Genomic DNA, 25,022 nt, shown 5'->3' with positions numbered 1-25,022 from the left:
GCTTGGTTTGAACATGCAGTAATTGTCCTTCTATCACCTTTCAACTTTTTAAGAAAAGTAAAAAACATTTTGATTTTACTGCTAATTTACCATGCCAGGTCCTGTAACATCAGCACTGAAGCACCTTACCGAAGGAGTGTGTAAACCTCATTTTTGGTTCTCATTAACAAACAGCCAGACATCACAGTAGGGGGAGTTAATGGAATCCGTCGATGCTATTTTAAACTCATTTGGCTTTACGGTTTCATAGTTGCAAACGGTGATCCTTTTTCGTGTGGAGTGCAGTTGCAACGGATAAGGTAAACTATCATACCCGAATAACACAACATAGTCACCAATGATTATAGTCAGAAATTCAGGAGGAACATCTTTACCCAGAGTGGTGAGAATGCGGAACTCGCTATTTGCAGGGAGTGGTTGAGGTGAATAGCATAGAGGCATTTTCGACGAAACTAGATAAATGCATGAGGGAGAATGGAAAAGAAGGCTATGTTAATGGAGTGAGGTGAAGTCAGGTGTGAGGAGCCTCGTGTGGAGCACTCGCCTGGGTTAATTGGACTGAATGGCCTGTTACTGGCATTCTACTTATCATTTGTGATCCCATCCACTATTTGAAATGCAGTCCAGTAGAAAGCAGATGGCTAATGGTGCATCAATTTAACCTGTTTAATGATTTCAATGAACCTGCCTCACTAATAAAGTTGCTACCCCAGGTGCAGCGAGGGAATTTTACAGGAAATTCTTCTTGAATCGTTGTAATCGCTGGCATTGTGACCTGGAATGTGCTGTCTGAAACGGTGATGGAAGCAGATTCAAAGACATTTGGATAAATACTTGAAGGGGAACATTTTCAGAGCAGTGGGGAAATATCAGGGAGCGGGATTCATAGGATAGCTCTTTCGAAGAGTTGGCACAGGCATAATGGGCAGAATGGTCTCTTATGTTGTAAGATCCGATGGTGTATTTTTCTAATGGTATTTCTCATCCTAGAATCCCTACAGTGCAGAAGGGGGCCATTCAGCCCATCGATACTGCACTGCCTGGCGCTGTGAGGCAGCAGTGCTAACCACTGTGCCACCGTGCTGTCCACTGTTCCACATGTAGCAGTATATTTTGATGTTGAATATTCCCAATCGGTTTGATAGAAACAAAAGTACATTTGTGTAAATTGAATGGATCAATCAAACGAAGCCCATGTACTTTGGCTGTGTTTATTGCTGCTTAATATTAGGGAGGTATTGCATTTGCTCAGTATTGCATTTCCTTAAGCAGGTCAAGATGCCACCAAGTGTTTTGAGTTTATTAGCCCATTTTGTGCATTCCTCCCGCTTGTAAATTAGCACTTTCCTATCATGAGCCAGTCATTTTTTTCAACTGCAGACATCAAACCCATTATTATGTTGCCTTTTCTCATAGAATTGGTACAAGTCTGTTGGTCTGTTTCCCTCAGGGATGTTGGTGGGATTTGAACTCCAAATTATCTTTCATATTTAATAACTTTGTTTTGTAAAGACCCTAATGTGGTGGAGTCTCAATGTTAACACGTAGCTGTCAAAGTAACATTATTCACAATACTAATTGATTTAAAAACAATAATTAGGAAGGAAAGAATTTGCATTTATGTAGCATCTTTCACAACCTCAGCACATCACAAAGCACTTTATAGCCAATGGAATACTTTTGAACTGTTGTTATTGGTGTAATGTAGGATAGATATCAAGCTCCCACAAACAGCAATAGTTTTTTTATAAATTTAGAGTAGCCAATTATTTTTTTCCAATTAAGTGGCAATTTAGCGTGGCCAATCCACCTAACCTGCACATCTTTGGGTTGTGGGGGTGAAACCCACGCAGACATGGGGAGAATGTGCAAACTCCACACGGACAGTGACCCAGGGCCGGGATTCAAACCCGGGTCCTCAGCGCCGCAGTCCCAGTGCTAACCACTGCGCCACATGCTGCCCTACAAACAGCAATAGTAATGTTGGCTGAGAGTTAAAGTATTGGAACAATCACTGGGGAGAACGGCCCTTGTTCTTATCAATAATAATCTTTATTAGTGTCACAACTAGGCTTACGTTAACACTGCAATTAAGTTACTGTGAAAATCCCTTAGTCACGACACTCCAGCGCCTGTTTGGGTACACTGAGGGAGAATTTAGAATGTCCAATTCACCTAACAAGCACGTCTTTAGAGACTTGTGGGAGGAAATTGGAGCACCCTGAGGAAACCCACGCAGACACCGGGAGAAGGTACAGACTCCGCAAAGACAGTGACCCAAGCCGGGAATCGAACCCAGAACCCTGGCACTGTGAAGCAACAGTGCTAACCACAGTACTACCATGCCATACATGCGTGGACTTCTCCCATACCCCTGTTGGTGGGATCAATGGCGGGCCAGAGTGGGAGGAGGCAAATTCAGTGAGATGCTCAAAAATCAGGGGCTGGATCCTCCGTTTCAGCGACTAAGTGCCCGCTCAAACGGAGAATTTGCGGTCGTTGTACGATGCCAAAATTGCGCTGAACCCTCACCGATTCTGGGATTGGTGAGGGGCTAGCAGCGGTGCCAGGTGAAACCCCTGGCTCCCGCAGGCCGGAGAATGGCCAGGTCCCTGGCCACGCATGGCGATAACCTGCAGAGGACGCACCGTGCAAAACGGCACCGACTGTGCGCGAACCCAACCCGCCACCCCCGGCCCTCGTGGAACTCCCACAGGCCAGCTGCACAGATCCCGGCCAAGTGTGGCGGCACTGGATATAGTCTGCAGCCACCACCCCGTGTTCCCGGCAGCTGAAACCGCACGTGTCCCGTGCAGTTGGGAACTCGGCCTATTGGGGGTGGAGCATCACGGGAGGGCCTTCTGATGAGGCGCCAACGCCATTACAATGGCTCGCAGCGCGAGAAGCGATGATGCCATTTTGGAGGGGGCGGAGCATGGCTCACCGGCATCAAACCAGCACTGGTCCCGATTTGGGCATCGGTGCCCATCCTGCCCGATTGACTATTACGATATCAGCATCAGGCAACGAAGAATCCTGCTCCAGTTCCTACGCTGCTGTGAATTTCCTGAATTAATTCCAAGAATGAAATGAAAAGTCACACGCATTCGTTCTCACTCATGCACCCATACACACACAGACTGGATACAGATGAGGTCATGTATTTTTTTTACAGATCGTTTTTCTCAGTCTCCTTTTTATGATCTCTGGTCTCGCACATGGTGGGCTTGTAGTTTATTGGATGATTTTGATGTTTAAAGTTGAAGCAAGAACCTTGAAGCGAGAGGTTGACAGCAGGTTGTGAAGTTTCCTGTGTTCAATTTTCTCAGGAGTTGGTTCTCAGGTGAAACTTTAACTGGAGAAGGTCACATGCCCTGGCTGCCTGATGCCTCACAGCTTGTTTCTGAGCCTATGTCACAGACTAGCTGAATTGATGGTTCAATGGCTTTGGTGGAACGTCCTGCAAACAGCCCTTGGCTGATTTTTAAAAGCACGACGAAAACCATGTGGGCCTCACCATGTGACTTTTCGCAAGTTTACATTTTTTTCCAAAAAGGGGTGATGTTTATATTGATCATACATCCTGTGTCATGGTTTAAAACATCTGAGGGTTTGAGACAGTATGTGTATTTGGGCGGAACTTTGCAGTCCCCTGCGATGGACTTCCCCACAGCAGAGGCAGATTGGCCCGGGTTAATGGCCATTTATGTTCCTTGCAAATGCTGCCGTCATGGTTCGACTTTGGCAGGACCGGAAGGTGCCGCCAACAGGAAGGGCTGGGGAATTCTGCCCTTTGTTTTAGAATACTCTTTCACGATCAGATAATACCGTTTTGATTGGTTTAAAGGAAGGCTATTGACTGATATCCGTCTGAAATGTTCTTTTTCTTCACTCTTGAGGCAGAGAAGTGGTTCTAATCCGCAGAATCATAAAATCCCTACAGTCCAGAAGGAGAGCATTCGGCCCATTGAGTCTACACCGACCCTTTGAAAGAGCACCCCACATAGGCCCACTCCCCCGCCCTAACCCTGTAACCCCATAACCCCACCTAACATTTGGACACTAAGGGACAATTTAGCATGGCCAATCCACCTAACTTGCATGGCTTTGGACTGTGGGAGGAAACCGTAGCACCCGGAGGAAACCCACGCAGACACGGGGAGCAAGCGCAAACTCCACACAGTCACCCAATGTTGGAATTGAACCCAGGTCTCTGGCGCTGTGAGACCCACTGTGCAAAGTCAATTGATCTTGGATCCTCTTATCCAGGATTTTTGTGTCCGGTTGAAAAGATAAAATGAGATTGAAGTTTAGAATATGACACGCTGATACGACCTACTCGTCTCTCCGAGTTAATGGAAGGTCATTGACCTGAAACGTTAACAAGTCTAACCTCCATAGACTCTGCCAGACCTGCTGAGTATTTCCAGCGTTTTCTGTTTTCATTTTGACTCGTCCTATCTTGAATCTAATTGCCACAGTTGGAGATGTCCTGAGGTCAATCAGAAGCTGATTACTGCTGGAAAAAGGAAGTGGCTCGGGTGTTGCGAATTCTCGGCCCATCCATTGGGGGGGGGGGGGCTGTCAAGACCAAGAAAAAAACAGCAGGAAATGTCTTGCTTTCTCTTTCCAGTCACCTCCAACTTGTCAGTTCTTCTTTTTTTAGCTGCTAAGGAATCTGATCAGTTGCTGTTCTGTGGACGTGCAGTTTGAGCAAATCAGGAAACTGTGGGCAGGATTTGATGGCCTCTCCCGTCCAGCAAGATATTATGGCAATTTTAGTGGTCCACCCCATCCCTGGTGGGAGAGACACACTGGTGGGGTCGTAAGATTCTAGGGTGCATATCTTTAGATATAGTATGGGTGTTCTTTTGCTACAGTGTTATCTCTAGAGGTGAAATGTAACATAATTGTAAGTAATACAACTGATGAAACATAAGTGAACTGTGGCTTCATATAAGGATATGGAGTACAAAAGAAAACAAATAATGGCTAGTTTGTAGAAGCAGCAGTCCACGAAAGGGCATTGAAGTCACCATTAGCCACCAGAATGATGCCAAGGATAGAAAACCATAGTTAGGAGGAGGTTAATATTATGAAATTGGGACTATTTGACTGAAGCAAAGAATGCTAAGAGAAGATGTATTATGGTTTTTAATAGTGTGAATAAGGAAAGCCCCATTTCCCTGGGTGGGGAGTGGGTGACAAAGGCATAATCAGTTCTCACATGTCCCAAAGAGAGTGATTGAGAAATGTCTTTACACTGAGACTTATTGGACCACAGAATGCTTTGCAACAATGGCTGAGGCCCTGATCTTTGCATCTTTTTGCATCTTTTAGGGGAAAATTGCATCAATACTTGAAGGGTAGAAAAATACAGGGCTGAGGAGACAACGAGGAAGTGGCAATCGTTTTGGAGGCAATGGGTCAAATGGCCTCTTTCAATGTTGCAAAGTTCTGTAGTTATGTAGCTCAATAAATGTAGACCACTGACAATTGTTGGTGTTAGCAGGATTTCAGTGAAGTGTGTTAGTGAGATTTTCTTCACGTGAATGGGTTAAAATGCTCCCTCTGAGCAAAGTCCAGGCTTGATGGGAAAATAACGTCTTTCACTGCCTTCCTGTCAGGTAGGGTGGACACACTGTCTGGGTCAGGTGTGTTTATCGAGAAGATTTCACACACCCACAGTAGATGTCAGCATCAAATGAGCTAGGGAGCAGGCTTCCTCATGTGTTACATTACCTTTCCATCACACTGCTCTAAAAAAGGACATGACTCAAAGAGCTGTGCTCTTCTCAAGGCAAGAGTCCTGATTTTCATGTTTCCGGATTAAAATGAGGCAGTGGAAAATTGTCAGTCAGTGGCGAGGGGGTCCTGCCAAACTCGATGTCCCAGTTTCCAATTCCCACCAAAAGAGGGTGTTATAACACTCTAGGAACAGGAGAGGCCATTCAGCCCATCGAGCCTGCTCCACCATTCAAAGAGATTGAACAGCCATACCCAACAAAAAGCTAGCAACCTTTACTATTGACCCTTGCCTCAGCAGCTTTCTGGTGGGAAGCGAGTTCAAGATTTCCACTATCTTTTCTGTGTGAAGAGCTTCCTGATGTCACCTCCATCGAATCCCTACAGTGCAGAAAGATGCCATTTGTCCCATCGAATCCACACTCTACCTAGGCCTACTCTCCTGCCATCTCCCCATAACCCTGCATATTGATTATGGCCAATTCACCTCACCTACCCATCTTTGGACGCTAAGGGTCAATTTAGCATGGCTAGTCAACCTAACCTGCATATCTTTGGAGTGTGGGAGGAAACTGGAGGAAACTCAGACAGACATGAGGAGAAGTTGCAAACTCCACTCGGTCACCCAAGGCTGGAATTGCTGGGTCCCTGGTACTATGAGGCAGCAGTGCTAACCGCTGTGCCATGATGCAGCCCTCTAAGGGATTACCTCGGAAGGATCTAGGTCTAATTTTAAAGTTGTGCCCCCACCTTTGCTTTATCCCCTTCTCCCAACCTTTGGGTTTCTCCCGATCAAGCATATTGACTCCTTTAATAATTTTAACACCTCAAATAAATCACCCTGTAATCTTCTACACTTGAGGTAATACCAGTTTAGGCTGTGCGGACTGTTCTCATAATTTAACCCTTCAGCAGGAGGTGCTCCTGACGGAAACAAAATCATATAATGTAAATAGACATAACCAAGCAAATATTTCCAGCATTTTCATTTCGCTGGGATGCTTCGGGTTGTGCCCCTGTGCTATGTAACAATGGACAATCTTCCTTGTGTGCTAACCGCCTGCACAATGCTCACCATGCGGCTGGTCTCAGCTGTAACCCTGTTTGGTTCCCCAGGCACAATATCCCCAGCATCCACATGCTGTCATAACGAGATTGCTCACAGTACCAGGCACAGAAATAAAAGTTAAACCTCCTGCTTTCTTAACCAACACCATCATTGTTCCACTTAAAGCTGACAAGAGATCAAGGTATTTAAAAAATATAGACAGTGCACTGTCCCTTAACATAAGCAACGTGCGCCAGCGACCTGCCTCAATGCAAACAACCGGATTGACAGCAATAATCCAGTAATGGTGTACAGGCTGCTTCTTCCTTGCAACTGCGCCTTCACACAGCTGCCGTCAGCACCTTTGTGTTAGCTTCTGAAAACATAGCAACAGTCGTACACAGATGAGGCAATTATACCAGTGGTGAATGAACATTCTATTCAGATTATGTCCACCACCAGGGATTTTCATAATGGAAAGAGCTTACCCATCTTGCAGCATTGTGATCTTTGAAGGAGAAGATTATGTAAGAAAACATACAATGCAAGGGTTTCTGAGACTGACTGCACCGTGGATGAGGAGGCACAGTGAGTGAGATATGACAACATCAAGTAAGATGGTAGCTCATTGATGGAGCATTGAGGAGAGAACACGATATCAAGCTTGTGTTAAAGAGAGGATTTCATTTTTGCTTTAACACATTCCAGGTTTAAAGTTACTGTGAGGTGAAGTGAGCCTTTGGTGATAGCGGGACGCAGTAAATCAGCAGCTGGTTGGACAGAACCAATGGAGAACTTATTAAAACAAGCAGTCAACCCTTCCTGACTGTTCTGCACTAATGGCCCTTCCTCTTCAACTGAGGATAATTTCAGCCTCACCCCCCCCCCCCCCCCCCCCCACACCCCCATATTCCCCTTGTAGCATTTACAATCTATCAAATTGTCATATATTTCTAATAAATAAATTCTTCCACATCATTCTGTATATTTCAGTCTGAAAACCTAAAAAGGAATGGGCACGATCTACCGGCCGCATTAAGCCCAAAAGGTGACGTGGCGCAATGAGGCCGGTAGATGCCGGGCGATCCCTCTTCTGGGATCTACCTGGCTCGCCACGTCTCACGAGATCTAACGCGATCTCATGAGATGTTGCGATGTGAATTCTGCCCATTGTGGGGAGATCACTTTTTAGCAAATCTGCATATTAGAGCAAGACAGGTAGCCTCGTTGTAATATGCACTACCACGATCTAACCAAGGAATTGGGATCTAACCCCTTCGCCTTCGGATCTTGGGCGAGTGCTGTTCCATGCTGGTCTCCACAAACGGAGGTCTCCTAGGGTTTTGGAAGCTTTCAGGTACTTGCCCTCTGGGAGGGTGGCAGCCTGGCAGTTCCACATGGGCATCAGCCTGGCACCGCCAAGGTGCCCAAGTGGTGCTGGCAGGGGCACTGCGATGGGGACCGGGCCCAGGTGTGCTCTGTGCGGGGGGGAGAGGGGGGCCTGAAGACACCCTTTTAGGTGAGTTGGGGCTTTAAGAGATTCGGGGGTTGCATCGGGGTCGAGAGATCTGGCCACCATTTCAAAATGGTGTCCTGATCTCCTTGGGCACTGAGGAGTTCCGGTGAGCAGAGCTCCTCAGCGCAGAAAACGGGACTAAGTACGGCCTCGTTGGGGAGTTGCCTGCTGAAACCCCGAATGGGAACAGTGTCCCGTTCGATAGTGTGGGGTTTCTCGGTTTTCCAAGTGCCGGGAAGCACCCGGCTAAACACGCTCATTATGGGACTGTGTTTCCATTTGGATAGATTGAGCCCAATAGCTCAACTATCTTGCGGCCGATGAGGAATGGGAAGCAACTCTGCTATGAGGTACTCAAAATGAGCTTTTTAAAAAATTATTTCATGGGATGTGTCCATTACTGGCTAGGCTTGCATTAATTGCTCATCCTAATTGCCCAGCTGGGAGATTTTGGGGCAGATCCCAGAATTAGCAGGTAGTAGCCAGGGTGGGTGTTGGGTAAATCACGGCAAATTGATTACAATGCATCGGATCATTCCTGCTCAATCCAGTGACTCCCTCCCAAACTCCTTCACGCCAGATTCACACTGATCTATCTGCATTGTATATCAGTGAAGATCCGATTTAACTTGGCTGTGATGTCTCCTGTGGTGGAATAGCCCTTGCTCACACTCATTTGAGCTACTGGAAGGCTGCTCCACCTGTGAACATTTAAAACGTGCAGTGCTGAGGGAGCGCTGCACTGTCGGTGATGCTGTCTTTTGGATGAGACATTAAACCTGTCTGTTCCCTCAGGCAGATGTAGAAGACTCTGCCATACTGCTTTAAAGAATAGCAGAGGAGTTCTCCCTCTGTGCCAGCGTTTAACCCTCCATCAACTTCTCGTTATTGTGTGTATCAGTCAGGGGCTCACTCTTGCCTCATTCTAGATTCAGATTCTCGATTCAAGTCCCACTCTTGAGCATGATCACTAAAACCTAAAAAGCTGACATTCCACTGCCATTCTGGGGGAGTGCTGCACTGCCAGAGATGCTGCTTTCAGATGAGATGTTAAAGTAAAGCATTGGCTGCATATGGTGGAGATAACAAATCCCAGCGCCACTATTTTGAAGAGGAGCAGGGGATTTCTCCTTGGTGTTCTGGCTAATATTCAATACCACAATGACAGTTTATCTGCGCATTATTACAATTGCTGTTATGGGGGAGTTTGCTGTGTGTAAATTAACTGCCACAGTTTCTAATGCAGCAGCGACTGCACTTCAACAATACATCATTAGCTGTGAAGTGCTTTGACTTGTCGAGCAGTCACGGAAAGCACACTATAAATGCAAGCCTTTATCACAGTGTTGTTAGTGGGATCTTGCTGTGTGCAATTTGGCTGCAGTGTCCTCAATACTACCCCTCAAAAAAGTGTTTCATTCACGGTAAAGGATTTTGGGATGCCCTGAGGCCATGAAAGATACAAATCGGGATAGCCGTTGTGAAATAGGCCGAGGTTCACGACGGTCTCGGGGCCCACCTCCCCGCACCTAACTCACCCCCATCCAGGGGGCTAGGAGCGGGCCCCTGTCGTTCCCGGCCGCGACCTCGTCGTGCTGGAAATGACGCGGAAACGGCATTTTTCTGATGTCATCCGTGCGTGCGCGGGTTGCCGGTTCCAACCCGCGCATGCGCGGATGACATCAGCGCGCAGACGGCACGAACCTGCGCATGCGCGGTGCCGTCTTTCTCCACCACCATCCGGCAAGACGTGGCGGCTTGATCTTGCCGGGCGGCGGAGGGGAAAGAGTGGGCACCGATCGTGGGCCTGTCCTCTCCCGAGCACAGTCGCGGTGCTCCCGTCCAAATCGGGCCCCTAGATGCCCCAGACGGGCATCTGGCTCCTGTTTCACGAATGCAGCGACCAGGTGTGGTTGCTGCCGTGGTGAAACGGGCGTGAAGGGCCGGCCGCTTGGCCCATCGGGCTCGGAGAATCACCGTTCGCTGTGAAAAACGGCGAGCGACGATTCTTCCGAGCCGGGGGGGGGGGGGTGGTAGAGAATCGCTGGGGGCGCCAGTGGGGTGTATAAAATGTCGGGAGGCCCTCCCACGATTCTCCCACACCACGTGGGGAGTGGAGAATTCCGCCCGCTATATAAGTGCGAGTTCTTTCATTAAGAGGAATAACGAGGACAAAATCCCAGAGCCTCCACTTTGTACGGGTGTGAATGACGGACTGTGTTACTCCAGTTTTGTGGGTCAGCTGATGGCACTTTAGGGTGAGGGAGGCTACACCATTTGTAGCCGTCTAGGATGAGACAATTTTCACATCACTTTACCAAACCTTCATTTTAATGAAGGATATTGGATTTGCTCACTGACAATTGGGGAAATTGCACAGGGGATGGATATATATATATTGTCTACTTTGCAATAAGACATTACCTGTTTCTTCTATTCTATCTTTGTCTGCAGCTAAACCGGCAGAGCTGGTACATTGGTGTTTAACACGCCAATTCAAATTTGGGTCTCAACAGACTTGTGCATGCTTTCTGAAGCCTGTCCAACAGAGATGACAGGATTGCCATGCTTCACAGATGATTACCTTGAAGAATACACTCTCAGCATTGCCAAGTGGCTTGAGACTCTGTGCATTGAAATAATTAATGTCCTTTCTATTTTAATTCTGAGGGTAAAATTTCATCTCCGCCGCCCAGGCAGTGATCAGTTTCCTTCTTTCTTTCAATCTGTCCATTGGTCCATCTGCCCACCTATCCCTCTCCATATCTCTCTCTATCAATTGTCCCACTTCAATCTGTGACACCGTATTAACAGCACAAAATTCGCAAGTGTTCTTGCATGCAGTCAAAAGGAAACCCCTAGAAACATCCGATCACGGGAAAGCAAGACATCTGATATACTGGGGACAACTGGATTATGGAGTACAGTTTACATCTTCCAGGAAGTTCCTTACTATCTCTTATTCTGTATTTCCTGACCAGTATTTATCCTAAGTATGATCCACCACATTGCCAATACAGCATCTCTGTTTAACAGTGCTGATGCCTCAGCTACATGGAGTCCAGGATCATTTGGAATAAATTAGTACTAATTTGGAAGTCATCATCCATGTTCTAACTAGTTTAAAAGCAAATTACTGCGGATGCTGGAATCTGAAACGAAAGGGAAAATGCTGGAAAATCTCAGCAAATCTGGCAGCATCTGTAGGGAGAGAAAAGAGCTAACGTTTCGAGTCCGATGACTCTTTGTCAAAGCTAACAGACAGAGTGGGAAATATTTATACTGTGGAGTGAGAATGAAAGATGAGTCATAGCCACAGAAACCCAGGGAAACCGGGTGCTAATGGCCACAGAAACCAAGGCGAAAGAATGGCAGTCCCCAGAGAGGACAAAACATGTGAAAGGTCAAACAGCAGGGAAACTAACATCAGAGGATGAACTGTAGATGTGGGGGGAGGGGAAGGGGGAAGCAAAGAGGAGAACGGTGCAGGAAAGAAAGAAATGGTAAAAGACAGTTATACTGAACTGAAAACAAATGGGTGGAGGTGGGGCTGATCATCTGAGGAAGCACTTAGATGTGCACTTGAAATACAAAGCTATGGACTAAGTGCTGGAAAATAGGATTGGAATAGATACGTGCTTGATGACTGGCGCTGACATGATGGGCCAAAGGGCCTCCATCTGCGCTGTTAAACTCTATGACTTTATGACTATGACTCATCTTCAATCTTTGAAATTCTCCTATCAAATGCAGCAACTTTAAACGTACAGGCCGAGTTAGTGATAAATCATATATGCCGGTGTTTTTCAAACTTTTTTTTCCCGTGACCCACTTTTATGAACTGGCCGACTTTTGGGACCCACGGCGATTGATCTTTGGGACTAAGACGCCCGACTTTCACAACATACGCCACATTTGCTTCCCTTTAATGCCAATGGGGAACCTGTTTGGTCCTCACTATCTCACATCAATCAGGTTCACAGGAGGAGACGGCAATGCACATATCAGGTGCAGACCTCATCCAGTTCCTTTGTGCTGTCTTCACCTTTGTGAGAACGGAGCATCCAATCTTACATATGTAAGTCATTGTGAAGGGCAATAAAAACAAAATGCTAGTTTGACTCAGCACTGGATACTCCTGAGAGATGCTACTCCAGAATGCTGACAGTCTCATGGGCTTTTGGTGTCTTTTTAATGTGCTGTCACAAGTTAGAAACAGTAGTGCAGTCTTTTCATTTGGAGTCAGCTGTAAATTGAGAACAGACTCTGGGATCTCAACTTCAAAAGGAATTTTTCACCCACCGCTTTCAAAATCTGAAACTTCTTCTCTCATTTGCCAGGAAATTTCGCTGCAGATAGAATTTACATGCAAACTGATTGAGTTAGTAATTCCTGCTTCACTTCTTTTAATTAAACCATCTGCTTCTTAAAAAAATTCCAAATTAAAATTACCTTTAACAATAACAATGGTTCAGGGGCTGGAGCACAAAATACACTAGTGCAGTACTGAGGAGTGCTTCGCTGCCAGAGGTGCTGCTGCCTTTTGAATGAGAAGTTAAACTGAGGCTCTGTCTGCTCCCTCAGATTAAGTACAAGTTTCTATATTTTGAAGAAGAGCTGGGCAGTTCAGCCTGATGTCCTGGCCAAAATTTATCTCTCAACCAACGTCGCTAAAACAAATGATCTGGTCATTATCACATTGCTGTTTGTGGGATCTTGCTGTGTGCAAATTGACTGCCAAGTTTCCTACATTACAGCAGTGACTCTACTTTGAAAATATTTCATTGGCTGCAAAGTACTTTGGGACATTTTGTGGTTGTGTTAGTTATTATATAAATGCTTGTCTTTCTTTTGATATTCATAGTTGAGCTATTTAAAGATTGTGTTGCGGAATTATGCAAGCAAATTTCTTCAACTCAGATCCTTATCCCTTTGCCATTTGTAGGGAAAAACGCGAAAGTAATATCAAAAGGGAATTTCATTAGAAGATAACGGATGTGAATGGATTAGGCAGATAAAATCAGACAGACCAAAAATGAAAGAGCACACTGCCATTGTGCTTGCATGCAGAATCTTAACACAAATGGTTCTGTTTTGTTAATGGTTTGAACTCAAGAGAATTCCTGAGCAAAACTCTTTCTCTACCAATGTCTGTTCCATTGCAATAGAAAGCTGAAGGTATGGTTTGACTGATCCCAGATTCCTGGAGCCTTACATCTGGCAAATGTAAGGGTTAATCACAAGATAATTACAGACCAGGAAAGCCATTCACTCCATCTTAATGCACCTAACAAGGAAGACGTCATTGCAGCATCCGCTTTGCAGGATTTTCACCTGCAGCATTTATTACGGCGACTGTGCCGTGTTCCTTATGTTAAAGGAGTTTCCTGATATGTCAGTTTTGAATCTGCCTTTTACTAGTTTGAATCTGTGTTCTCTCTTGTCCCAACCAATTTAAAGTAAGCTTACTTATCCATGTGCGTGAGTTTGTGTACCATTGTAAAATGGTGTCGCAGCTACCTCCTTTCCACTCTGAAATGCCCAGGTTTCTCTCACCAGGGGACTCAGCTTATGGTCTTTCTCTGATGGCCTCCAGCTCTTCAATGTTTCCATTGTGCCTTGATGACTGGATGCAGCTACTACGCTACAGTCTGACCAGAGTCCTGTACACTTTGATCATGATCAGCACTCTCATCTGATTATGCCAGCGCTTCAAGAGCTGCAGCAGGCGGGTCATAACTGAAGCACTTTCCCACATTACAAACAGCAATAGCACACCACACTTATATAAAAGCAAAATACTGCAGATGCTGGAAATCTGAAATATAAGCAGGAAATGGCGGAAACATTTGGCAGGTCTGGCAGCTTCTTTCGAGCGAGAAAATAGAGTTAATGTTTTGAGTTTGCAGGACTCTTAACATACATTTATGCATCACAGAATATAATGGAGATTTTTGATTTGATGATCAAAGCTTGGTCAAGTGCAGGTTTAAGGATTGTTTTGAAGGAGGAGAGTGAGGTGGAGAGATATAGATAAAATACTCAAGTGTATTCCAGGCAACTCCAAATGAGCGACACTCAAGAGGCCGGAATGAGAGGAACCCTGATATTTTGGAGGCTTGTGGGGCTGGAGGGCATGGAGAGATTTGAAATTTACAGATTGAAATTTTAAAGTCAAACTTTTGCTTGACTGGAAGCATTTTGTAGGCCAGCGAGCACAGTGGTGACAGGTAAACATGAGATGTTCTATGTTTAGACATGAGCGGTGCTCGCTTCGGCAGCACATATACTAAATGTTTAGACATGAGCTGAGGTTTGGATGACCTTAAGAGAGTAGAATGTGGGAAACCGCCCAGGATCAATGGAGCCTAGAGATAACAAAGGGATGAATGAGGGTTCCACCAGGGCCATTCAGCTCCTGACCTCATGACAGCCATGGTTCGAACATGGCCAAAAGAGCTGAATTCTAGAGGTGCGGTGCGACTTACTGAACTTGAGATTAAGCTGCATTTGACCTAGTGTGGCATCAGGGATGTCCTAGGAAAACTGGAGTGAATGGTTATACGGGAAAATTCCCCACTGGTTAGAGTCATACCTAGCACAAAGGAAGATGGGTGTGGTGGTTGGAGGTCAATCATCACAGCTCCAGGATATCACTGCAGGAGTTCCTCAGGATAGTGTCCTCGGCTCATCCATCTTCAGCTGATTCATCAATGACCTCCCTTCCATCATAAGTGCGATATTTGCAGATTACTGCACAATGTTCAGCACCATTCGTGACTCTTCAGATACTGAAGCAATCCATATCCACATGCAGCAAGACCTGGACAGTACCCAGATTTGGACTAATAAGTGGCAAGTAACATTTGTGCCGCACAAGTGCCAGGCAATGACCATCTCCAACAAGAGAGAATCTGACCATAGCCCTTGTCATTAAATGGCATTACCATCACTTAGCTGTCTATTACATGCTGCTTATGATGTTTGGCATGCAAGTAGTCCTGCATTGTGCCTTATTTTTGCTGATGCTGCTCCTGGCATGCTCTCCTGCACTCTTTATTGCACCAAGGTTGATAGCTTGGTGGTAATGGTAGAGTGGGGGATATGCTGGGCCATGATTGTGGTTGAGTACAATTCTGCTGTCGCTGATGGCCCACAGCCCCTAGTGGATGGACCGTTTTGAGTTTTCTAATTTATAGTACTCAATTCTTTTTTTTTCAATTAAGGGACAATTTAGGGTGGCCAATCCACCTACCCTGCACATCTTTTTGGGTTGTAGGGGTGAGACACATGCAGACACGGGGAGAATGTGCAAACACCACCCGAGCAGTGACCTGGGGCCGGAATGGAACCTGGGTCCTTGGTGCCGGGAGGCAGCAGTGCTAACCACTGCACCACCGTGCCACCTGAACAGTTTTGAGTTGCTAGACCTGTTCAAAGTCTATTTCATTTAGCACGGTGATAGTGCCACATAGCACGATGGAGGGTATCCTCAATTTGAAGATGAGACTTTGTCTCCACAAAGACTGTGCGGTGGTCACTCCAGCCAATAATATCATGGTCAGGCGCATCTACGACAGTTAGATTCGTGAAGATGAGGTCAAGTATGTTTTTCCCTCATGGTGCCTCCCTTACCTGATGCAGACTCAGTCTAGTAGCTATGTCCTTTAGGACCACGTCAGTAATGGTGCTACCGAGTCACTCTTGGTGATGTACATCGAAGTCCCCCACACAGAAGGCATTCCATGTCCTTACCACCCTCAGTGCTTTTTTCAAGTGGTTTTCAACATGGAGGAGTACTGACACATCATTCTATCATCTAACATTATTGAAAGGAAATTCTAACGTTCTAAAAAAAGATAATGTTTTAAAATTTAAATGTTGGGAAATAAACCAGTTGAATCAAAAAAATATTGGGCAGAGGGGTGGAGTGTATTTAGTAATGGCTACTGCCTCATCTTAAAACACCAATGTCAGAATTATAATGCATCCTCAGAAGGAGCCTTGACTATTAACGTTTTCCTTTTTGTATGTGATGATTGTCGTGTAGCCACTCTGATTAATAATAGCCTCAACCGAGTTATTTTATGAAGGCCAACCCTTAGCAACAGTAGGCCATGGATAATTATGCACCAAGAAATCTAATTAAGTGATGGTTCTGCAGTGCTTTACATGAGCTTTACAGTGTTTAAGTGTTTGATTATGGATTTCTTTCTATTCTTCTAGCTGGGATGATAGCAGTTCTATCAGCAGTGGTCTCAGTGATACACTTGATAACCTTAGTACTGATGACTTGAATACAACCTCATCTGTCAGCTCTTACTCCAACATCACTGCCTCTTCCAGGAAGAATACCAGAACTCAGGTACATGTTCCACATAAAACCCCATATACCATTGAGGTGTAATGTAGGTATACAAGAGAAAGAAATGGCAAGTATTTTGGATTTCATTCATTTATGTTTTTTATGCTGTTTAAGATGCAACGGGTATTGTTTGGATAGAGAAATAAAGTTTGTTTCCCCCAGTATTATTGACAACGTACAGTTATAGGATGTTTTTACTCCAAAACGCATCGCAGTTGAGGGTTAGACTGGATGTGAGAGAGGATGGGGGTCGGGGCGGTACCAGGAAGAGTGATCTGAGTCAGTATTGGACAGTCTGTTTTCTAGATGGCTAGACTGGTTTGGAAGGTGGGAAAGGATGAAGCAAGGCTGAGAGGCTTGGGTAGCACTGGTGGAACACCCAGCAGCACAGAGTTGGAAGAGCAGAAAGAACTAGCAAAGGATGTCTGGCTGGATGGGATTACAAAAGTAACAAAGAGAGATATTTAAAATTTAATACCATACAAGCCTTTAGTACACTCCATGTCCGGTCTGTGGGATTAGTTGTGACTGCTGAATGAGACTTTTAGAACTCTGCCATCTCAGTCCCTCGTCTGAATCTTTCAACTAAAATGATGCTCTTGGGACTAGAAATAATGTTGTCAAAAGCTATCTGGCCTCTGCGGTTAAAGCAATGTTTTTGATTTGAATGCCAAGAGAAGACTATTTAAATATTCATCAATGCACTCCAGATGTGGAGAGTGGCTCTTCTGCCAATTCATCCGCAGAAAGGGAACACCCTAGCAGAACACCAGAGGAGACTATTCAGTCTCTTGTGTCCATGCTGGCCCTTCAAAACAGCTATCCAATCCCTTTCTCCATAGCTTTGCAAAATTTTCAAAGTTCCTATTGAATCTGCTTCCACTGCCCTTTCAGGCAACACCTTCTAGATCACAACAACTCGGTGTGTAAAGAAACAAGATTCTCCTCATCTTCCCCTCTGTTTCTTTTGTCAATTATCTTGAATTTGTGTTCTCTTTGCACCCTATCCCTTGATACCCTTACTGAAGGATAATTTATCGATCTTGTCTTGAAACTTCAGTTGATTCCTTGCACTCTTAGCTTGCAGACAGTCCCACTTGTCAGACACAAAATGTGGAAGACATTTTGATTCCCAATCTTCATTCCTGAACGGCATAACAGAAAAGCAAACAAATTTCTGGTCACTGATGTACAGTTCTTACCTTAATTCATTCTCACAGCTCAAAACGGACTCCGAGAAGCACTCAACATCAGAAAATGAAACTGCTTGGAGCGGTGAGGAGTTGAAGAAGCCCGAGGAAGGACACGACACATTGAAGATGGATTCCAGTGATAAATGGAAGAGGAACCCCTCTGATTTGTCTGATGATTCTGAGAAGGGACAAAGGCCATCTCTTTCCCTGTCTCAAACCGGATCATGGAGGCGGGGCATGACGGCACAAGGAGGGGTACCTACACCCCGGAACAAGCATCCCTTAAAAACGGCAGGTAAGGGAATGGAAATCACCCACTCAATGTAAAAGCAAAATATGACAGATGTTAGAAATCTGAAATAAAAACAGAAAATTCTAGAAATACTCAGCATGTTTAGCAACAACTGCGGAGAAAGAAACAGAGTTCACGTTTCAAGTCCATTATTACTGTTCTCCGGACTCTTTATTCTAGAAAAGGCTCAAAGGTGGTCTCACAGAGGTTTTAAAAATGGGACTCATAGGATAGATGTAAAGAAGATATTTCCACTTGAGTGGGATATGAAAACCAAAGGACAATCAGTAGGGAATTCAGGAGAAACTTCTTTACCCAGAGAGTGTGGAACTCTTTCCCACATGGGGTATTTGAAGGAAGCTGGATAAACACACAGGAAGAAAGGAATAGACGGATATGTTCATAGGGTGAGATGGGAACATAGAACGTAGGAGCAGGAATAAACCATTCAGCCCTCAGAGCCTGCTATGCTATTTGATAAGGGCATGGCTGATCTGATCTTGGTCTCAACTCCAATTTAATTTATGCCCCCATTACCCTTGACTCCCTTGTCTATCAGAAATCTGCCCAATTCAGCCTTGAATATATTCAATGACCCCGCCTCCATAGCTCCCTGTGGAAGTGAATTCCACAGATTAGTGACTCTCTGAGAGAAGAATGTTTCCTCACCTCCATCTTAAAAGGGAGACCTCTTATTCTTAAACTAGCCTCACACACAAGAGGAAACATTCTCCCACTATCCACCCTATTACATCCACTCAGGAGCCGGGATTCTCCAGCCCTGCCTATAGCAGGAAACCTCGTGTGTGACATGGAAAATGTGGAAAGGCAGCCAAAAACCCATTGACATTCGGTGGGAATTTCCAGTTCCACAAAATCCTGGCCCAGGACACCTCCCATTCTTCCAAACTCTGACAGATACAAGCCCAGCTTGTCCAACCTTTCCTCACAACATAAGCCCATCATCCCTGGAATGAGTCAAGTGAACCTTATCTGAACTGCTTCGAACGCAATTATGTATTTTTCAAATAAGGCTACCACAACTGTACACGGTATTCCAGATATGGTCTCTCCAAGGCCCTTTGCAGCTGGTGTTAAAAACTTTTCTCTTTTTTTCTATTCCATTCCTCTTGCAGTAAACACGAACATTCTTCCTAATCACTTGCTGCTCCTGCATACTAATCTTTTGCGATTCATGTCCCAGGGAATCCAGATCCCTCTGTACCACCGAGCCCTGCAATCTCTCCATTTAAACAATTTACTACTTTTCTATTCTTCCTGCCAAAGTGAACAAATTTCCATTGTGCCACATTATACGCGATAGTTTGTACTCACTCAGTTAACCTATCTATGTCCCTTTGCAGACTTACTTTCCTACCTATCTTGGTACCATCAGAAAATGTAGCAACCAGACATTCAGTCCCTTCATCCAAGTCATGGATATGAAGAGTGAACTGTTTAGACTCCCGCACTGATACCTGTTACAGCTTGCCCACCTGAAAATGACCCATTGATCTCTAACGTCTGCTTCCTGTTAGCCAACCAATCATTTATCCAAGCTAATATGTTACCCCCTTCACCGTGAGCTCTTAATTTATTTAGTCACGTGATCAAATGTCTTTCGGAAAGCCAAATACACCACATCTACAGGTTCCCCCTGCGTATTACTTCTTCAAAGAATTCAAAATTAATTAAACATGATTTGCCTTTCACAAAGCCATGTTGGCTCTGCCTGATCCCATTATGATTTCCAAATTTCCTGCTATAACCTCGTTAATAGATGTTATGACAGATGTGAGGCTAACTAGCCTATAGTTTCCTGTTTTGTGTCTCCCTCCTTTCTTGAATAAATGTGTTCCATTGGGACCCTTCCAGAATCTAAGACATTTTGCAAGATTATAATGAATTCCTGTACTATATCTGCAGCCACTTCTTTTCAGACCTTAGGATGAAGAAGTGTGTGAGGTGGTTCAAGGGCCTGTTTCTATGCTATAAATGCTATTTCATTTTATGAAGCTAACACAGGAGGAGGCAGGTCCACTCATCCCCTTTGTGCCGAGTACAAGCTTTTCAATATGAACCCAGCTGATCTTATGCCAGAATCAGAAGGGTTTACAGGTTTATAGTACAGGTAGAGGCCATGAGTAATAAAGAAATGCAATCCCAAACCTTTCAGAATGATTACCCTTCCAATTAAACTGCTGGTTACAGTTCAGTGAGTTTGATGATGGTGTCGCTTATCATTAATTCCCAGTATTGATTGAGCCAACATCCTACAATTCACAAGAAATTATTTGGTCCCATTGGATGTCTTTTTCACTCACCTCCACTCCTGTTTTCACCAGAATTATTAGTGGGGCAAAATGGATTCAATTTTGGGGACAGGTTTCATAGGCTAGGCCTGTATTCTCTTCAATATAGAAAATTAATTGGTGATTTAATTCCAGTTTTTAAGATAATTACAGGAATCTATAAGGTGGATCTAGTTGGGGAGGGGATATGGGGGGGGGGGGGAGAGCAAGAGAGAGAGTCCAGAACCAGTGGACATCGCCTTATATTTAGAGCCAGGCAGGTCAGGGGTGAAGAGAGGAGTGGAAATCTGAAACTCTTTCCTCCACATACCCCCCCCCAACCCCCAGAAAGCTGTTAAGACTTGGGGGGGGGGGGGGGGGGGGTCAGTTAAAAATGTCAAAATTGAAATTGATAGATGGTGGCTGGAATTCTCCGGCCATTTGCCGGTTTCTCTGGTCTTTCCGGCAGCGCGCCCCCACTGCAGCCTGGGGTGGCTTCAATGGAAAATCCCATTGACAATGCCGGGAGCAGAGAATCCTGCCACCAGCGAACAGCACAGCGCCTCCCGCTGTTGAGAAATACATGGCTGGGGAGGGCCGAAGAATCTCGCCCTGTATTAGGTGAACATACTGAGGAGAATGGAATCATTGGGGTGAAGGGTGATGTAGGGAGGAGAGTTGAAGACCTATCAGTGAAGTAGGAATGTGGAATCCTCTACCACAGGGGGTGGTTAAGATGAATAGTACCGATACATTTAATGGGAATCAGGATAAACACATGAGGGAGAAAAGAATAGTAGGATATGTTGAAGGAATTAGATAAAGGATAGTGGGAGGCTTGTGTTGTGCATTATCGCCAGTATGGATCTATTGGGCTGAAAGGCCTGTTTCTGTATTGTTTCTGTATTGTACATTCTAAGTTTAATTACAGGGAAATCGGAAGATGGAAAAGTTTCAGAGAAAGGAAAGGTGTCCCTAAAAGGCACAACGACCCAACCCTCAGAGGCAGGAAGGAGCAGTGGAGATGAAGGAAAAAAGCCACCATCGGGTATTGCTCGCGCACCCACTGCGGGTTCCTTTGGGTTCAAAAAAGCTGGAGTCTGCTCATCCACAACAGCCAGCGGTGTGACGGTGACCAGTGGCTCAGCCACCCTGGGAAAGGTGCCCAAGTCTTCAGGAATCCCAAGCAAGTCAACATCTGTGAGAAAGACAAGTCTGGATGGCTCCCAGAACCAAGAGGATGGGATCCTGCTGATCAGCTCCAGGACTAACCTGCAGTACCGCAGTTTACCACGACCTGACAAGTCCAGCACTGGAAACATAGCCGGCCGTGGTGGGCACCGTTCTAGTACCAGCAACATCGATTCCAATGCTGGTGGCAAATCAGCTTCCAAACTGAGAGAACCGTCCAAGGTCGGCTCAGGCCGATCCAGTCCCATCAGCATCAGTCAAGGTGACCGAGAGCGGGACAAGGCAGCTGCAGTGTCAGACCCGGAAAGCATGTCACTGTCCAGTTCTCCGAAATCCAGCCCACCCTCAATGAACAGCAGCGGAACATCGGGATTAAGGCAACAGGGCTCTAAATATCCTGATATATCTTCACCGACATTTCGCAGGTTAGTGATGATGTCAGCCAAAACAGTTTGTGCAGGTGACTACCCAGAGCTCCTCTGCTTTTGTCGCACGCTGTGGCATAGAGTCTGATTTTTTTTTTTTTTGTAACCTTTTAAAGCCAGAAATGTCTGAACTGGAAGCTGCCTGTCCGGGTAAGATATTCTGGTTTCAATCTTGGTAACACTGCATGGTGGAAGCAGAAGTTCGCCTCTGGTTTGGAAAAGTGCTATAATACTATATCTGATCTACACTCCCTCTGAGTGGGAGCACGGGAGTTACTGTATTAATCCCTGTTTCCCATTCACTAATAATGAACTTCTTTGCAGTTCATAACAGATTCCCATTTATTGTTGGGATGAGGTTGAGGTGAAGACAGAAGTTGTCAGTCTTTGCAGTTGGAGATCATGTTGAGGACAATGATGGACAGTTTGTGATTTACCAGTATACATTATCTGGGAACTCCTAATTTTTCTTATTTCCCCTTAAGATCTGGGTGAGACTTAAAAGCCAGTAGTTATTATCCATCCCTAATTGCACTGAGGGTATAAAGAACCAAATATAAAATGTGAACTAGACCTAGAAGGCGGGACAGGTTCCTTACACTGAAGAACATCTGTGGACCAGTTGGTCGTTGATAACGATCTTTCACAATCAATTGTTTTCTCACTAAAGCAGCAAGATCTGGACAAAATTTAGGTTTTGGAAGTAGCAAGTAAGCATTCTTGCCTCACAACTGTAGCCAACTCCAACAAGAGAGTCTAACCACTTCCCTTTGAATATTGAATGGCATTAGCATCATTGAATCCCCAAGATCAACAGTAAATAGAAAGAAAAAAACCCTGAATTCATCATTGAGGGATTTGAACGGATGAGTTCAGGATGGTCGTAACAGATTAACCACTAACTTCCCTTCAAGTGTTTTGAATATCCTGAAGTCATGTAAGGTGCCATATCATAGAATTGTAGAATGGTTACAGCAGAGAAAGAGGCCATTTGGACCATCATGCCTGTGTCAGCATCTAGAACATAGAACATAGAACGATACAGCGCAGTACAGGCCCTTCGGCCCTCGATGTTGCACCGACATGGAAAAAATCTAAAGGCCATCTAACCTACACTATGCCCTTATCATCCATATGCTTATCCAATAAATTTTTAAATGCCCTCAATGTTGGCATGTTCACTACTGTTGCAGGTAGGGCATTCCACGGCCTCACCACTCTTTGCGTAAAAAACCCACCTCTGACCTCTGTCCTATATCTATTACCCCTCAATTTAAGGCTATGTCCCCTCGTGCTAGCCACCTCCATCCGCGGGAGAAGGCTCTCGCTGTCCACCCTATCTAACCCTCTGATCATTTTGTATGCCTCTATTAAGTCACCTCTTAACCTTCTTCTCTCTAACGAAAACAACCTCAAGTCCATCAGCCTTTCCTCATAAGATTTTCCCTCCATACCAGGCAACATCCTGGTAAATCTCCTCTGCACCCGTTCCAAAGCTTCCACGTCCTTCCTATAATGAGGCGACCAGAACTGTACGCAATACTCCAAATGCGGCCGTACTAGAGTTTTGTACAACTGCAACATGACCTCATGGCTCCGGAACTCAATCCCTCTACCAATAAAGGCCAACACACCATAGGCCTTCTTCACAACCCTATCAACCTGGGTGGCAACTTTCAGGGATCTATGTACATGGACACCGAGATCCCTCTGCTCATCCACACTACCAAGAATTTTACCATTAGCCAAATATTCCGCATTTCTGTTATTCTTTCCAAAGTGAATCACCTCACACTTCTCCACATTAAACTCCATTTGCCACCTCTCAGCCCAGCTCTGCAGCCTATCTATGTCCCTCTGTAACCTGCAACATCCTTCCGCACTGTCTACAACTCCACCGACTTTAGTGTCGTCTGCAAATTTACTCACCCATCCTTCTGCGCCCTCCTCTAGGTCATTTATAAAAATGACAAACAGCAACGGCCCCAGAACAGATCCTTGTGGTACGCCACTCGTAACTGAACTCCATTCTGAACATTTCCCATCAACCACCACTCTCTGTCTTCTTTCAACTAGCCAATTTTTGATCCACATCTCTAAATCACCCTCAATCCCCAGCCTCCGTATTTTCTGCAATAGACGACCGTGGGGAACCTTATCAACGCTTTACTGAAATCCATATACACCACATCAACTGCTCTACCCTCGTCTACCTGTTCAGTCACCTTCTCAAAGAACTCGATAAGGTTTGTGAGGCATGACCTACCCTTCACAAAACCATGCTGACTGTCCCTAATCATATTATTCCTATCTAGATGATTATAAATCGTATCTTTTATAATCCTCTCCAAGACTTTACCGACCACAGACGTTAGGCTCACCGGCCTATAGTTACCGGGGTTATCTCTACTCCCCTTCTTGAACAAAGGGACCACATTTGCTATCCTCCAGTCCTCTGGCACTATTCCTGTAGCCAATGATGACCTAAAAATCAAAGCCAAAGGCTCAGCAATCTCTTCCCTGGCTTCCCAGAGAATCCTAGGATAAATCCCATCCGGCCCCGGGGACTTATCTATTTTCACCTTGTCCAGAATTGCCAACACTTCTTCCCTACGCACCTCAATGCCATCTATTCCATTAGCCTGGGTCTCAGCATTCTCCTCCACAATATTATCTTTTTCTTGAGTGAATACTGACGAAAAGTATTCATTTAGTATCTCGCTTATCTCCTCAGCCTCCACACACAACTTCCCACCACTGTCCTTGACTGGCCCTACTCTTACCCTAGTCATTCTTTTATTCCTGACATACCTATAGAAAGCTTTTGGGTTTTCCTTGATCCTACCTGCCAAAGACTTCTCATGTCCCCTCCTTGCTCGTCTCAGCTCTCTCTTTAGATCCTTCCTCGCTTCCTTGTAAATATCAAGCGCCCCAACTGAAACTTCACGCCTCATCT

At 45.2% G+C, this 25,022-nt stretch overlaps 1 protein-coding gene across 12 annotated transcripts in view; it reads left to right on the top strand.

The window, feature by feature from the left end:
- Positions 1-25,022, top strand: part of nav3 (neuron navigator 3) — an 838,834-nt gene that overhangs the window by 699,791 nt on the left and 114,021 nt on the right. For all 12 annotated transcript variants that reach the window (XM_038781097.1, XM_038781098.1, XM_038781101.1 and 9 more), the window contains 3 exons: positions 16,536-16,674; positions 17,895-18,162; positions 21,382-22,066. In XM_038781097.1, the coding sequence (XP_038637025.1) occupies positions 16,536-16,674; positions 17,895-18,162; positions 21,382-22,066 (1,092 nt within the window). The remainder of the gene's footprint in view (positions 1-16,535; positions 16,675-17,894; positions 18,163-21,381; positions 22,067-25,022) is intronic.

The sequence above is a fragment of the Scyliorhinus canicula genome, chromosome 20 (genome assembly GCF_902713615.1).
Source record: "Scyliorhinus canicula chromosome 20, sScyCan1.1, whole genome shotgun sequence".
In the NCBI taxonomy this organism is placed as follows: domain Eukaryota; kingdom Metazoa; phylum Chordata; class Chondrichthyes; order Carcharhiniformes; family Scyliorhinidae; genus Scyliorhinus; species Scyliorhinus canicula.
Note: the sequence above shows the minus strand (reverse complement) of the source record. Positions and strands in the feature narration are given on the sequence as shown.